This window comes from Daucus carota, chromosome 8 (genome assembly GCF_001625215.2).
Source record: "Daucus carota subsp. sativus chromosome 8, DH1 v3.0, whole genome shotgun sequence".
Taxonomy (NCBI): Eukaryota; Viridiplantae; Streptophyta; class Magnoliopsida; order Apiales; family Apiaceae; genus Daucus; species Daucus carota.
Window position 1 is genome coordinate 32,217,697 of NC_030388.2, and position 15,197 is coordinate 32,232,893.

At 34.7% G+C, this 15,197-nt stretch overlaps 4 protein-coding genes across 4 annotated transcripts; 1 reads left to right on the top strand and 3 right to left on the bottom strand.

Annotated features, from left to right (window-relative positions):
• The first annotated feature begins 2,012 nt into the window (after positions 1-2,012).
• Positions 2,013-5,169, top strand: LOC108199442 (protein PLASTID REDOX INSENSITIVE 2, chloroplastic). The gene is made up of 3 exons (XM_017367249.2): positions 2,013-2,383; positions 2,560-2,655; positions 4,739-5,169. The coding sequence occupies exons 1-3, from the start codon at positions 2,144-2,146 to the stop codon at positions 4,922-4,924; spliced, it is 522 nt and encodes a 173-aa protein (XP_017222738.1). The 5' UTR covers positions 2,013-2,143; the 3' UTR covers positions 4,925-5,169.
• A 563-nt stretch (positions 5,170-5,732) lies between these two features.
• LOC108199441 (uncharacterized) lies at positions 5,733-7,969 on the bottom strand. The gene is made up of 3 exons (XM_017367248.2): positions 7,673-7,969; positions 6,429-6,596; positions 5,733-6,166 (listed from the first exon to the last, which is right to left on the bottom strand). Exons 1-3 carry the CDS (start codon positions 7,887-7,889, stop codon positions 5,943-5,945), a joined length of 609 nt encoding a protein of 202 aa, XP_017222737.1. The 5' UTR covers positions 7,890-7,969; the 3' UTR covers positions 5,733-5,942.
• A 630-nt stretch (positions 7,970-8,599) lies between these two features.
• LOC108199440 (patatin-like protein 1) lies at positions 8,600-11,047 on the bottom strand. The gene is made up of 6 exons (XM_064083290.1): positions 10,907-11,047; positions 10,095-10,450; positions 9,829-10,010; positions 9,584-9,740; positions 9,341-9,502; positions 8,600-9,245 (listed from the first exon to the last, which is right to left on the bottom strand). The coding sequence occupies exons 2-6, from the start codon at positions 10,281-10,283 to the stop codon at positions 8,733-8,735; spliced, it is 1,203 nt and encodes a 400-aa protein (XP_063939360.1). The 5' UTR covers positions 10,284-10,450; positions 10,907-11,047; the 3' UTR covers positions 8,600-8,732.
• A 46-nt stretch (positions 11,048-11,093) lies between these two features.
• LOC108199439 (uncharacterized) lies at positions 11,094-14,408 on the bottom strand. The gene is made up of 4 exons (XM_017367246.2): positions 13,781-14,408; positions 12,276-12,483; positions 11,481-11,942; positions 11,094-11,397 (listed from the first exon to the last, which is right to left on the bottom strand). Exons 1-4 carry the CDS (start codon positions 14,295-14,297, stop codon positions 11,316-11,318), a joined length of 1,269 nt encoding a protein of 422 aa, XP_017222735.1. The 5' UTR covers positions 14,298-14,408; the 3' UTR covers positions 11,094-11,315.
• Between the last annotated feature and the right edge of the window lie 789 nt (positions 14,409-15,197).

The window sequence follows — 15,197 nt, forward strand, 5'->3', positions numbered from 1 at the left end:
TTAATTTTTTTATAAAAATTTAAATATTAAAATCTCCATTTAGGAAAAAAAGTTTAAAATAATTAATCAAACTATATTTTATAAGAATATTAAAATACGTGTCGAATCCGTCCATCAGTTAAGTAAACAATTGAGAACGACGGAGGAAATATTATTTTATCATCATACGTCGAGTCGGTGAGATGAATTACGAGTAGTTGTTATTTTGTCGTGGGACGAATTATTATTTTATCGTGAGATCATTTACCGAGTTGGTTATATTTTTGAGTTGGTTACGTTTTTAAGTAATATATAGATTTTACAAATGTTTTCAGATACTACACAGATTAAATAACTTATTTTCTATGCTAGAAATCTGAAGAATGACACCTTTGATATTCTCGGAACAAAATTCGTCCTCTGGAAAGTTTGAACAACTTTTTTAATCTTGTAAAGACATGAATCGCCGAGTCTAAACTTTTTTTACATGGAAAATAACTTCATTGGTTTCTCTTATGTATGGCGCATGGAGCCATGGACAGTATTACTGTTATAACATTACAGAGTTACTATCAATCAGCTTGTATAAAGTTGAGAATATGCTCATTATCTGTATAGAAAATGTATGAATGATTTTATGTTTTGTGTGGATCCAGATGTAGGATATCTTTGTTTTTTTAATTATTTAATTCGCTCTAATTTCTCATCCAATCTTAAGATATCAAAACCTTTATATTAACATTAGTAAAATATTATAAAATAGATGTTACTCCATTTATATAAGTTTAAAAGCTAATAATTTTATCTTATCGATTCCAAGACTCCAAATTGTTACTAGTGAAATATATACAACCATAACAAACACAAATACGAATGTGTATGATAAATATTATTATCATGAATGTATTATATATAATCATGGGCAAAATGTTTCTTTGTTGAACTGTAAAACTTGCGTGATGATATTATATATGATATATTTTCAATTATTTGTTTGGACCAAACAATGGAGTTGTATTTCAGGGGTCATAAACATAATTTTATATGATATATATTGATACTTTATGTTTTAAATATTTAAAATTTCAGTATTTATAAGATAAAAAAAAAATTAAAGAATAATGTATATATGTCATTCAAATTAACATGTACACGGACACTTGCTTCTTTTTGAAATCTTTAACTATATCATTTTCTCACTCATAAGAATGCGTATTATGCTACTGTCTCAGGGACCCGAAACAACATTTCACAATTTATAATTTTAATATTTGATTTTCCATGTAAATGTCAAGTCGTTTTATGCAGTGTTGTAAAAAACGCATTAAGCGGCCAATTAAGCGGTCGCCTAAGCGGAATCGGTCCTAAAGCGCTTCGATTTTGTATTAAGCGGGAAATTAAGCGTTTTTGAAAATTAAGCGGACAATTAAGCGGATTAAGCGGTCGTTAAGCGGATTAAGCGGTCAAAATGATGTTGACTTGCTAATTTTTTTTAAAATTTTTTTTTGAAATATTAATTTTTAATAATATAACTATAATTATATTATAAAAATAAAAAAAAAATATTTTATAAAAAATATTGAAAATGTATATTCTTAACACAACATAATATTATTTTTAAATATATTAATATTATAACTAAATGTTTAATTATATTTAATTAATCCGCTTATTGACCCGCTTAAAATTCCGCTTAAGCGTCCGCTTTACCGCTTAAGCGCTAGAAGGTCCTCCTGCCGTTTAGAACCGATTTACGCTTTTCACATTAGTTTTATGTAACATCCATCTTAAAAGTTTTATCTTTCCTATATACAAAAGTAAAATAAATAATTATTTGTTAATATTATATCATGTTGTCTTGAATGTCGCTTTGATTTTTTAAGCAATTATTCTTGAGCAATCAACCACAACAAGTTAATGAAATGGGACAATATATCACTTTTTTCTTCTTTTTATTTGCTTCTTTTCGCATTCAGAAGGGCATTTAGGACTTTTTAAAGAAAGAACCATAAACCCCTCCATAAGCCCTTGTTGACCGTCGTAACACAAACACAACCCCAAATCATTTGTTTGTTGATAAAACACATGGACATCCTCAACTGATAAACTGATAAAGAAAAGCTCAAGAACTGCATCAATTTAAGGATTAATTGTTGTGAGAAAGATGGCTTCGATTCTTGCATCAGTTTCATTTCATTTCCCTTCAAGCATGACCTCAGTTTCTCACTCTTTCTCTTCTTCAGCTACTGCTGCTTTGCCTTGCAAAAATGGTCAAAATTCTAGAGATTCGTCTTTTTGTTTGCATAATTCGTTCTTGAGAAAGGAGAGAAACAGAGCCAAGAAGTTGGTTTGTAATGCTGCGGAGTATAAATTCCCTGACCCTATTCCTGAATTTGCTCAACAGGTATCTCTGTGTGTGTGTGGGAGAGAGAGAGAGAGATTAAATTTATGTGTGTTAGAAAGAGGGAGGGAGGGAGGCAGAGAGAGAGAGAGAAGAGAGAGAAGGGAGGGAGAGAGTATGAGTGTTTATGTGTGGATGCATATATATCTATTGTGTGATTATTTGTATTGTGGTTGCAGGAGACAGAAAAGTTTAAGAGCCATCTAGTGAAGAAACTTTCGAAGAAAGATATGTTTGGAGATTCAATTGATGAAGTAATTGGAGTTTGTACTGAGGTATATATTATGTTACTTGCCTTCTGATTATAGAGTTTGAGTCTCTCGTTTTCTTTGTTTTTCGAAAAGTTGTAAGATTTAGGAATATTTAAGATGCATTTGGGCTTACATGGTTACACCTAAAAATATGAGCTTTTCGATTAAAGATGTATGCTTTATTTGTCATTTTGAATTTTCAAATCCTCAGGATGGTTGTTTAACGATGTAACTGTGGATAGTCTTACTTCTTTAAAGATGTTACAGGGTTTTTTTAGAAATCCATGTTTATAGTAGTAATCACAAAATCAGATGTATTACATTTCGGTTTGTCTATATTTTTCACTTGTTTAGGCAGAGACCTTTACTAGAATTGTTCATATGCCCTGCTAGCTTTCACCTATCAAAGTGTGTAAATTTGTAAAATTATAGGGAAGAATTTTTTGCTTATCACATGACAATTAGCTTGAGGCTATTATATACACTGTATAGCACTGCAGCCGTTAGAATTGCAGAGACGAGAAAAGACCTGAACATGCTGAGACCAATGTGGTGGTTACAATAAGTTTTGTGATGAATAACTAATTTCTTCTGGTCACTATATGATAGACTGTGTAGGCTTATTTATGGGTCATAGCAGAGCTGTAGAAAGACCATTTTAGTACTCTAGTAATTATAGCGGATGATACTGCTGAATACTGGATTTGCTTCCCAGACATACTAATTGCTAAGACTTTAAAGCAGCACATATAGCTGAATGAGTTTTGTCTTTTTGGTACCAAATATATTAGTATAAAACCTTGTTGGAAACTAAATTCTCTATTTGTGCTCTCATCTTTAATTATCTTATGATGAAAGGACAACCTGATAAATCAAACTGTTTAAGAAAAGATTTATATAAGGATTTATCAAAGTACTAGAACTTGCTTTCACTCCCATCTATTGCTTTGTTGTAACTAAACTTTAAGTAGAGTAACCAATTTAGGTAGGATAAGAACAGAAAAGGGGCCTGTCTTACCTACAAAATTGAAGCAAATGGGCCTTCTTTCTTTTCTTTTCTTTTTTCTATTTATCCAAATCTTTATCTCTTAATCCCTTACTTGAAGTAATTGGAATTTTTAACGAGCAATTGCAAATAGCGCATTAGCCGCTTTGAATCCTCCTCATGCTTAACTTTTAATAATGTAGTTGTTAGATTATATTTACCTGGATGTTTTCATGCTTCTTAAGAAAGTATAGGATTGTGATAGAATTATAAGCTCCAATACATTTCTGTTCATGTTTTTTTTTCCAAAACCTTGTTTAGGCATGAACCTTTGTTAGGATAATAGGATTATTCACATGCGTTGCTCATATTGGTGACTCGTTTCCTCTTAAGTACAGTATGTTTGTAAAACAAGAGGGATTTTACCTCTTAATGGCAAATATATTGAGGTTCGAACTTACAAGGTTGCTGATAGAACACTAATAGTAAAATATGCATTGTATCTACTTCAAGTTAATTTTAGGACACTGAGACCGCGTAAGTTGTCACTGAAAAACTCATGACCCATACAAAAAATTAGACACAGAGAGACCATAAAATGCTGAACTCCAACATGCCTTTAACGTATTGTGATCCAGAACTAAGTTCCTATCTTGTCACTGAATGATATTCATGAGTAGCACAGTGCTGTAGAAAGGCCAATATTTGACATGAGTCGTGTCAGTAGATGATGTTACTGGACTCTCAACTTTGCTGATTGCTAGTACTTCAAAGCATTATATATTGATGAATGAGTTTCGATTTTGTCGTGACATACCAAAATTGCTATTGAAGCTTGTCAAAATTGCTCAAAAGGTAAATCACTTTTTTTCATTCGTTCTGTAATTTGTAATTATCTGACAATTAAGTACAAGTGTGCAGCACAAAAATAATATATGTAGTCATAAATCTTCCGAATCATGTTCTAGTGAATAAAGCAAACTGCACTAGGCAAGTACTTAATTCCTGGATATACCTTTTGCTGTTTGTCTGTTGTAGATGCCAAAACTTTTCTCAGTTTTCAAGTTTCAAGGCATGTGGATACCTATCAATATAACTTTGATTGGCATTTGTTCTCAACAGATCTTCAGTACTTTTATGCACACGGAGTATGGGGGTCCTGGAACTCTCTTGGTTGAACCTTTCATTGACATGGCCGATACTTTAAATGAGAGAGGCCTGCCTGGAGGCCCTCAAGCTGCACGAGCCGCTGTTAAATGGGCCCAAGATTGTGTGGACAAGGACTGGAAGGAATGGAATGGCAACTAAAGCAATTAGTAAATTACTAACAGAATAGTTTGGTCTGTTTGAATGGTTGTGCCAGCTACTACATAGTGCGAGCTAGCACATTCCTGAGAATTCTAAGCACAGGACTCCAAAGAATCAGTATGGAATAGTAGCTTGTATTAGTGAAATCATTTTTGGGTGGTTTGCATTGTAAAAGAAACTGTAACTGTAAGTGGATGTAGTCATTTACTTAAAATGTGACAGCAATGGTCATGTGTTTTTCCTCACTGTTGGTTTACTTGTTTGGTACCGTAAACCTTTTTTTGTTCTTGTGCGAATTGTCACATGGGTCCAGGTCAACATACATGTGTTAGAAGCATATATTCTGTGGAAAAAAAATGCTATACAAGGGTATTATAATATCATTCAGCGGAAAATTGCCTCATCTTAGGGTTTTTCATGTCAAGTGTTTTTTTATGTTCAAACGTGGACTAGCAGGCCTGTGGCATCTCTACGTTCAATATCATTTGTATGTTGTGGACCAGCAACCCCGTCACATGATGGCATCTCTAATTTCCTCGCCATGAACAATTCATCTCTTTTTGAGCGTGATGTGCATGGTTAGAAGTGTTTCGAGCTCCTTATAGCTCTTCCAACTAAATACCCTGATTCCGTTGTCATAGAATGTCTTTACAAAGAAAAGATATTTTCATAAACCTTTGTGAAGCCTCACAAAAACTACGAATAGGATAGTATTACTTGTATTGCCAAAGTTCAAGAACATCCCAAATCAGCTTACGAAAACTTTTCGAAATAACCATGCCTAAACTTAAATAATGAAACAAGTTAGTTAAGACATATATATAGCATTGAATAATTAATATGTTTCATATCCTTGCAAAGTGAGAACAATCAAGTTCCGAACCTCTCTAAAACTAGATTTCCCGTGTATATGATTACCAGCAACATGTATCTACATAGCCTTTCATATAAGGTAACTGACTAGATATCAGTGATGGAAAAAGATCCAACATGCATCCAAAAGCACTGACTGAGCTGATCAAGGATCGGATTGCTTATCATCTAGCAATTCATCTCTATCTACAAAACGTTCAAGCAACTCTGTCTCCTGCAAAACCAAGCAGCTGTCCCCTTTCCCAAACCAGGAATACCTCCGCTTGGCAACGTAGTCATAGGCAGCATCCCTTATAGGTCTGGGAACAACCATAAGATAGCTCAGAGCTGAGTATGGTAAAGGCAAGTACGAGAGCACCCTCAATGCAGCTGCAAAATGACGGAACATATGAAACTTTTATACAAACAAATATAGTACCAACATAAAAAGAAAATCATTCCTTCTGCACAACAAGACCAATATAAAGCAGGCCCAGTGACGATACAAAAAATTAATTTAAAAATTACTGAAAGTCACCAAGGGTTTGCATAATTTTTCTGGCACCCCAATAGAGAAGAAAAAAACATGTAGTTATAATCATTCTGTACAAGAAAGTTATGGAGCAGAAAAGTAGCTACAGAGATTTCTGACCTGCAGATCCTTGGTGATACACTTCTGGGCCTTCAATGAATATGAACCGGCGAAGAACATCCTCTCGCTCAACACCACACACTCTCATATAAGGTTCGGCAGCCTTAGACTGAAGGCAACAAAACTTAATTTTCTTGTGTTTGTCTGCTCGAATTACCTGCTTGACCCCTAAAAAGAAGAAACATGAAGAAATATAACTGCACTTTATAAAACAGATTGTACTCAAGCAAGGTGATACACTACCTCAATTTCTTTGAAGAAAAGAAGTCAACATAAAGCATGTAAAACATTGTCTAATTGTCTTACGATTACCATATCCAGTTAACAGAATACAAACTTTCACAAATGAGGCATGTGAAGTATACTAATGGTTAGTAAAAGAAATCACGCATATTCTTATCTCTTTTTTTTTTTTCCCAAGTTATATGAATTAAAGATCCTTTGCTTATATAAACATAATATAAGAAACTAAACCCTAGTACCCCCAAAACAAAAATATAGCACCTCGTGCTTACACTTCACAGCCGCTATTCTTGTACAAGCAAAACCAAAACCAAAACCAAAAAGTAAATTACAACACCAATTTCAGAGAAAGTAGTTGTAAAACACAAAACCCCAAGAAAGCGAAGCACGTCTTGATCATTTCATCAGAGACAATCGCATTGGACAACAATATATTAATACACATTCATATATATCAAACAATAACACACTTCAAATGCAAATAGCATTATCCGACACACACGCGTTCAATGCACTGAAGAGCACACAACCAGTTAATCCAATACTCAAATACTATCGACTTAAATTCACCTTCCGTTAGTCAATCACCTTCATCTTTATGAAAAACCCTAAAATCCTCCTCGCACTTGCTACATCCTAATTTCCCCCATCAAATTACCAGCCAGAATCCGAAAACACATCATATCCGAATATCTGAACAAACCCCTACTACAATAAACAGAACCAAATTTAAGCATCATTTCTTCAGTGTTTACAAAACATAGCACAAATTCCGTGCTTGGCTGTTCTTTACACTTATATGCACTAACAATACTCAAACTCAGAAGCTCGAAAACTCGAAAACTTTCTAAAAATAGCATAATCCTCCAAAACCACATCCTAAAACCCTTTCTAAACCCTAAACTCTCAACAAACAACATATCAATACACAAAACAAAACCAAAGATAAATATAAATTTAATTAATTAAATAATTAATGATGATGATTTAGGAAATGATACCGCCGTGACAGAGATGACAAACGCCGTCGTAAACAACGACACGTGGCTGGAGAAGAGTGGGCTCCACCAGCGGCTTCACTGTCGCCGTCACGTCGTCTATCAGCATATCTTCGCCGGCGGCGCCGCCGGATCTCAAAACATTCCGGCGAGCATAAGCTGAAAAGAATGAGCAGCGCTTCTCGAGTGGCTTGATCGTACGGACAGCATTTCTCAACATTGTTCTGTGACCGTTGGATTCGATTGTGATGATGATTTGATTATCTCTGCTTTTATTTCAATTCGTTTCTTCCGCGACAAGTCGGTTCAAACTTCAACATGCTAAATAATTTCATTTATTTATTTTTTGAAGAAATATAATTTTATTTATTTAATATTCTTTTGGTAAGCTTATTTAATTTTAAATTTTAAGATATGTGATCCGTGTTAATGTTTAGTGTTATGTACGGGGCGTTTGGGTAAGTACTTATTGCTTAAAATAAATAAGTGGAGTAAAATTAGAAGCAAGTTAAGACTTGTAAGTGATTAAAGTGTTTGATAAATAAGTAGAAGCTCTGAAACAAAAACTAGCATTCCTAGTTTTTTATAAGTGTTTCTTGACTTTTTACATAAACGGTACAAAATAAGTGCTTCTAACTTATAAACCCAGAAGCTGACTAAGTCGTTGCCAAACACCCACGTATTTTCTTGATAATATTATACCTATATCTGTAATTATATTATTTAATGTTCTATTATTTCGAAGTGTTTTGCTTTTTCATGCAACATAATCACTTGATGAAAACATTTTGATGATAAATGCATTTTTATGATCATTTCTGTAAGAGTCTGTAGGTTTATGGTACCGTTGGCTAATAATTCCTATATTACCAATCAATTTTAAGTATTTTCTGTCGTAAACACGATAAGATAGCTCAAGTGGTACGGTCTTATCTCCGGTGACAGAAGATGCATTAACATGAACAAGTCCAAAGAAAAGAAAGTATGCTAAGAATTTAAAGAAAGTGTACAAGAGAAAAGAGCAATCCAGGTTTTCTGAGGAAACCAATAATCATCAAATTTGCTAATCAGCTTTGCGGATTTTCCTTTCATCTGAAAGCAGCTTGGCAAATCGGATCAGAGCATCGGAATTAGTACCTCCCTTCTCCACGGGCTCGTATGCTCCAGTATCGCTATTCACCCTGGCAACTGACTTCTCCAACAGCCTGTTCCCTATGTTCTCCAGTGTCTTCATATTCTCTGTGGTTGCCAGATCACCTGAAGTTGTGTCCGCGACAAGATTATTCTCCTGAATGCGCAGATAATTTTTCTCAGCCCCGAGGGACTGAAATAACGACGTGACTTCAATGTCAGGCATGTCAGCGCTTGAAGCACTGTAAGAGTCTATAATGGGATTGATCCAATCGATGGAACTCCATTTAGAAGCCATGCTTGCATTGTATTTCTCCTCGAATTTGGCTGTACCAGTGCCAAGTGATAGTACTAGTATTTTTGTAGTGTCCATTGGCTTGATATCTGCATACTCGAAGTTTCCTTTTACTATTTCGTTGAACAGATGTGTTATGGCAACCTGAGTCTGAGGATTAGTTTCCGCAGATAAGAGTTTGTTTGAGTAATTTCAATTTGATGATACAAATCAACAGAAATTGCAGTTGAGTATAGAGAAATTACTGGATTGACTGCAACAACTCCGCCATCAATGAGATTGAAGCTGCGGGTCTTCCCATCCTCAAATTTGGTCTCGAAGTAGTGTGCTGGTAGAAATGTAGGATTTGAAAATGTGGCTATGCAAACATCTGCTAGTAATGCATTCTTTGATGTACTTACTTCTCCCTGCAAAAAATTGAAAATTCACGTTAATTATAAATGTCAAAAACTACATTAAAAAGACCAGTACTGTCAAGATCTTCATACATCACTGGTAGAAAACATTGTTGGTTGAAGGAGTTTGATGTCGAAAGTTGGTATGATCACTTCTGTAAGAGTCTGGTTCATGGCAATATTGCCTAATGACTCCCTTATGATCGATCTTAGGTACTTCCCGTCATACTTTGGCCCTTTTGCAGAGACACTATACAGTACAACAAAAACCGAATTTTAATCTATGATGAAAAACTGTGCAGGGAAGTAATATGCTCACTAGCTAGGTAAAAATGTACTTGTCCTGTGGGAAGATTCTTGGTCCATTCTCGAAGTAGAACTTGTTGATGTCTGTGGCAGCGAAGAGAGGCCGGTTATCTTTATCAGGAACTGTGAGCATTGCAGTTACCAGGCCACCTGTGCTTGTTCCAGAAATCACATCAAAGTAGTCTGCTATTCTTGCTGTTGGCCCGTCCAGTTCCTAAACATAGGTTTGGTCCATACAAGTTAATACTCGCTAGTAATAGTATGCTGCAACATACGATATATGAGATAAGAAAAGGACCTGGAGCTTGGACTCGAGAAAGGCTAGAATGGTTCCAGGAATGATGCCTCTGATGCCACCTCCATCGATGCTTAGCACTGTCGCGGTCTTTGCTTTTGTTGTTTTAATACCAGGTGATTTATGTGCACACTCGAGAGTAGTTGCTAATGCAAGTAGCAGCGACAGAACCAGAATTCCTTTCGTCTCCATGTATGCATTCGTGTTGCTAGTCCGGGAACCGTTTGACTTAACTTATAAGTAGCTTAAAAGTCCGTCCAAAGACGGACTAAACTAATTTCAGCAAGAATGACACGAATGGAACTGTATACTCTGCATCTTTCAGCATGGCCAGCTATATATAGGCATGACTGACTGGTCTGATATGGATCAATTCTTGATTCAGATTTCAGAGTCATTTTCATTTATTGTTTTAATCAAATTAATTTTTTTAAAATATCTGTATTAATGATATTAGGATGAATTAGGTTTAGCGACTGTATGTTAGGCTAATTGGGCAGATTCTATATTCATACCTTCCTACATAGAATTTTGATAAATTAAAACGAATATATATATTTTATGTATTTTAAGCAGTGTTCTAACGATCCCGATTTATTTGAAACTCGTTGATTAATCCTTAATAAATATTTCTACAACCATGATTTTAAATTAATATCTAAATTGACCAAAACAACATGCAGATATGTTCCAGGAATGCACTTGATCAATGATCATAGACGCAGATGTTGAGAACCCAACACGAATTTCTTGAGCAATTCAAGATCCATATAAAAATGTTGTAATCAGCTTGATTAGTTACGAGAGACAAATACCTGTCGAGATGAACCGGAGAATTTTGCACTCAGATATGATCATAATGAATTTGTGGTGATAAGATTTCGACTGGCCAATGCATCAATTGGATTCATAGTTGACACTGCGTGGATAGTTCCAAGGACATCATATATGGAGCTTTTTGTAGTAAACTTCTCTAGCATTTCATCACCAGATTCTCAAGCGTTAAAAATTCAAACTCCTTTGACTGCTGGACCTCGGAGTAGAAGATTACAGGGAGAGATGGTATCGCAGACTTAAAACATTCAATCGTTTCTACAAATCTTTCTAAAACATTTAAAATTTATCCTGAACAGTTTTCTTAACAACCTTTTAGCAAAATTACAGCCATCTATCTACTTCTTTAATCTTGTTTTCGACCAAAGCACCTATTCTTCATCGGCTTTGTTATTTCACAACAGCTGCATCAGCCTTCTGTCCGTACTTGGAGAATACATCTGTAAGCACAGCCTTCTCTTTTATCTTTAACCTGCATTATAGAGTGCATGAGAACCGATATTGGCTCCAGCAGAAAATAAAATTACAAAACCATATGCATAGCCCAGAATATACCTTTTTGCAGATCCTGGTATATTCAATTTTGCGGACTTCTTTTGCTTCCCTTTGACCACAATCTTTTTCTTTTTGGTGCGGTTCTTTTTGAGCGGCTGTGACGACAGTGCATTGGATAGAGACTCTTCCTTAGGCATCATACTATCGTCATCCTCGCTGTGTTCCACCATACTGAAAACTTCCACAGTTTCTCTCTCTTCCTCTTCTACAGCTGATATATGCTCATCATCTTCACTGTCATATTCTCCACTAATGTCCTTTGAGTTTGAAGCAGGAGTTTCGATGTCAGAAGTAGCATCTAGGTCATTGTTCGCACTAATATATGCTAGACGAGGCCCGGAATTACTACCAACCAACTTTTCAGAAGCAGTCTTTGCAGAACTTGAATCCATCAGCTCTAATTTTATTTGCTTTTGAATCTTACCGAAAGCTATACTTTGTCTTGAGAAGGTCTGTATGAACCTACCAACATTTATATTGCGTTAACAATTTCTCAAATTTCCTCATGTTAGGAAGCAATCATTATCAGATTCTAATTGTTTGCAAGCACAAAAACTTCACATTTTGAATTAAAAAATATATATGCTTTTTCCTCTGTGATCATGTAATAGCTACAAGCTTTCTATGGCATCATTTATCTTCTTGGTTTCTGCGAGCCAAATATTAAACAAAAGAACTTAAAGTTATAATTTATAAAATCTCACCATAGTCCATATATATAAACTATGTAAGCAGTAAATAGAAAAAAGAGCGAACAACATTATTGTTCCTTTTTTTATGAGATTACAGTAGTACCTATTCGCATCATCCGTGGACTTGAAATAGATGAAGGCAATTCCCGTGCAGATGGGCTCCCTGGTTTTCTTGCTTCCAGAAACAACTGGACTTATATTAATCATTCCAGGAAATCCTTTAAAAGCCCGTTGCAGATCCCGAATGATATTCTTTTTCTTAGGAAGATTAACCAAGCGTACACGAATTCCACTTGAAACGACTTCTGGCACTGCAAGCTCAAGTACAAGAACTCAGCATCAAGATGAAAAATAACCATAGTAACAGTAGCTTAAGAAGAATTCCTGCCAGTGTAAGAAATCTTTTGAAACAATATATCCTACCACATGTTAAAACACGGACCCAACAAGACCAATGTAGGGATAAGTGCTGAGTGCTGACTGATGATAATTAGGAGTCCCCTGGTTATAGCCGAACCAGCCTTGCGCCTAGGACCTCCAAAAGTTTAGGGCCTCGAAATTTCAGAATCATTTATATATACATTCGCAGAACATACGGAATTTATATGAATTAAGGCCCTATAAACCGATTTGACTAGGGCCCCTTGAACTTCAGGGCCACCCCTGATGATTACAACAACTTTTGAAAATTGATGCCTATATTGGAGTAGTATGCAAATTCTCTCAACTCTCGTGTACCACAGTCTGCATATATTTTACACTCAAACAAAAATAATTTGGCTTATCATGTAGACATGCTACTCCTCAAATATTATAGCCCAATCATACCTTTATTTACTTAAATGGAGTATCATTACTCCACTACGAATCTACGATATTATAAATGTCATAACTTATTCCTACCATTGTAGCCTAGTGGATGATTCGAGGTTCTAGTTTCTATAAAGACAATGTGTGTGTTTGTGTATTTGAATGTCTCGTAACTGAACTTAACTAAATGAAATAGGTAAAATCTTACCCAAGAACAATCAAGTATGATTGTATGAAACAAGATGGAGGCGCATGTAGAACTAAGGTTGAGACTTGAGTACTTGACAGTGTAATGTTAATTACAAGAAAGAAAATTGCAACACTAGATGTTTCAGCAACAACTTATATATAATAGTGTATAGCACCCCACATTTTCTCAATATTCTTGTAGCATTACCATATATAGTCTTGTTAACAGAAATCCTAATTCTCACTACACTAGGTCGACTAGCTTAAGAACTCTGCAGTCTGCACAACCTGACTTGAATACATGCAACCATTATCTAGCTGACTGATCATAAATGAACAACTTAACGAGCAACATCAGTTTCATATTCCCTATCTCAACAGAAAAACTTAGAATAACAAAACACTAGAAATATGAAATAGTAATAAAAACAAATTCTAACAAATAAAATCAGACTCCTTAATCCAGCCAGCAGTGAATAAATCAACAATGCAGTTAACAGAGAACAAAACCTCTGAAAACTTCCCAAGTCAATGCACACAAGATAATATAAGCAATGTGAACATTATAATCGAAAGTCATAACACCAACATTGAATTATACCAGCTAACCTTTCGGTTTTTGTTGATTCTTAGAACTACCACTTCCGGGATTATTCTTAAGCTTATTAAGATTCGCAAGCTGCGCAATCCTGCTCTGCTCAATTTCCTCAGCTAACTTATCCTCAATCGTAGTATCATACACTTTACCTTCTCCAAATCCTAATGGCTTATTCTCAAGCCACTCTTTCATATTTCTCATTGGCACAATCATATCCTCATCTTCATCAAAATCACCCTCTTCCTCATCAAAATCATCATCTAATTCCTCAAAATCATCATCTTCATCAAAACCTTCAATTTCCAAAACATCATTTACACCTTTTCTTGGGCTTTTTGCAGCAAATGGACCCAACCCATTTCGAATCTTGCCAAGAACAACACAAAAGCCAAAATGGGTCAGTTTATTTGAGTGAAATGAGAGATGGGTCGGCGAGAATTTGGTGAAAAACTGAGAAAAATTTGAACTTTGAGTTTCTTGGGCAGTGTTGAAAAGTGGAAATAATGGTCTTGCTCCGGTAGCTAGCATTGCCGGAGTTTCTATTAGGTCCGGCGAAAGCCTGAAAAGTGTTAAGCAATTGTAAAGATTTTGATTTACAAATTTAGTTTGGGTTCTACAAATGAGAGATGATAATGTTAGGTAATTTCAATAAAAAAATTATTTAACCAGAATGAACATATGTAAGTTGTAACTGAAAATTCAAGGCCCAGTCGATAAATTTTTTGTGGAAGCCCAATGGACTAGTTTTCCAGCCCGTTGCATGTTCGAATTTGATCTGGTTTTTCGATTGGATTTGAAGAAAGAAAATCGAAGTTTTTGTCAAAATATAAACTATTTTCAATGTATGAAAGGAGGAATATTTCATCTATGCATGCACAGCAAATTGTAATTTATTTTAATTCTCATGACTAATGCAATAATAATAGGCGATATAAGCTCTGTTTTAAAGATATCCGATTTATTGAAAATTTATTGATTAATCATTAATTAATTTTTAAAAAATATTTTATCAATTACATTCTGATTTAATTAGAAATTACCGTTTTCTTAAAATGTTTTCCAATCAAAGGTCAGACGAATAACTCCGATTCTCAATTTTTACAAGAATATAAATATCTATTATGTCATATTTTGAAACCATGGTGAATTTAGGATAATTTGTTTTGATAGTGTTGGAATTTTAACTTTTATTCCTTAAAACTTGTAATTTTTATAGGAGTCTTGGTTTTTACAGTTAAGGGTGTTTCAAGAAAGATGCTAGGTAATTCTTATGAAAAAAATGTAATGAAAAATAAGATATGCAAATGTAAGAACCATAAATCAAGGCCCAGTAAACATTATAGTCACTAGGCAGATATACAAACCTGTCCATCAAATATTTATGGAAGCCCAATGGACTTGTTTTCTAAATCATCACATGTTTAAGTT

What these genes read in the sequence shown, in the direction of transcription:
- LOC108199442 (XM_017367249.2), top strand. Translation starts at nt 2,144, where the DNA reads ATGGCTTCGATTCTTGCATCAGTTTCATTTCATTTCCCTTCAAGCATG. An exon ending in TTCCTGAATTTGCTCAACAG is followed by an intron (nt 2,384 to 2,559) that starts GTATCTCTGTGT and finishes TTGTGGTTGCAG; the next exon opens with GAGACAGAAAAGTTTAAGAG. An exon ending in TAATTGGAGTTTGTACTGAG is followed by an intron (nt 2,656 to 4,738) that starts GTATATATTATG and finishes TGTTCTCAACAG; the next exon opens with ATCTTCAGTACTTTTATGCA.
- LOC108199441 (XM_017367248.2), bottom strand. Translation starts at nt 7,889, where the DNA reads ATGTTGAGAAATGCTGTCCGTACGATCAAGCCACTCGAGAAGCGCTGC. An exon ending in TTGTCATCTCTGTCACGGCG is followed by an intron (nt 6,597 to 7,672) that starts GTATCATTTCCT and finishes TCTTCTTTTTAG; the next exon opens with GGGTCAAGCAGGTAATTCGA. An exon ending in GTATCACCAAGGATCTGCAG is followed by an intron (nt 6,167 to 6,428) that starts GTCAGAAATCTC and finishes GTCATTTTGCAG; the next exon opens with CTGCATTGAGGGTGCTCTCG.
- LOC108199440 (XM_064083290.1), bottom strand. Translation starts at nt 10,283, where the DNA reads ATGGAGACGAAAGGAATTCTGGTTCTGTCGCTGCTACTTGCATTAGCA. An exon ending in TTCTCGAGTCCAAGCTCCAG is followed by an intron (nt 10,011 to 10,094) that starts GTCCTTTTCTTA and finishes ACCTATGTTTAG; the next exon opens with GAACTGGACGGGCCAACAGC. An exon ending in AGAATCTTCCCACAGGACAA is followed by an intron (nt 9,741 to 9,828) that starts GTACATTTTTAC and finishes TGTACTGTATAG; the next exon opens with TGTCTCTGCAAAAGGGCCAA.
- LOC108199439 (XM_017367246.2), bottom strand. Translation starts at nt 14,297, where the DNA reads ATGCTAGCTACCGGAGCAAGACCATTATTTCCACTTTTCAACACTGCC. An exon ending in GAATCAACAAAAACCGAAAG is followed by an intron (nt 12,484 to 13,780) that starts GTTAGCTGGTAT and finishes TTGAGCTTGCAG; the next exon opens with TGCCAGAAGTCGTTTCAAGT. An exon ending in TCCACGGATGATGCGAATAG is followed by an intron (nt 11,943 to 12,275) that starts GTACTACTGTAA and finishes AAATGTTGGTAG; the next exon opens with GTTCATACAGACCTTCTCAA.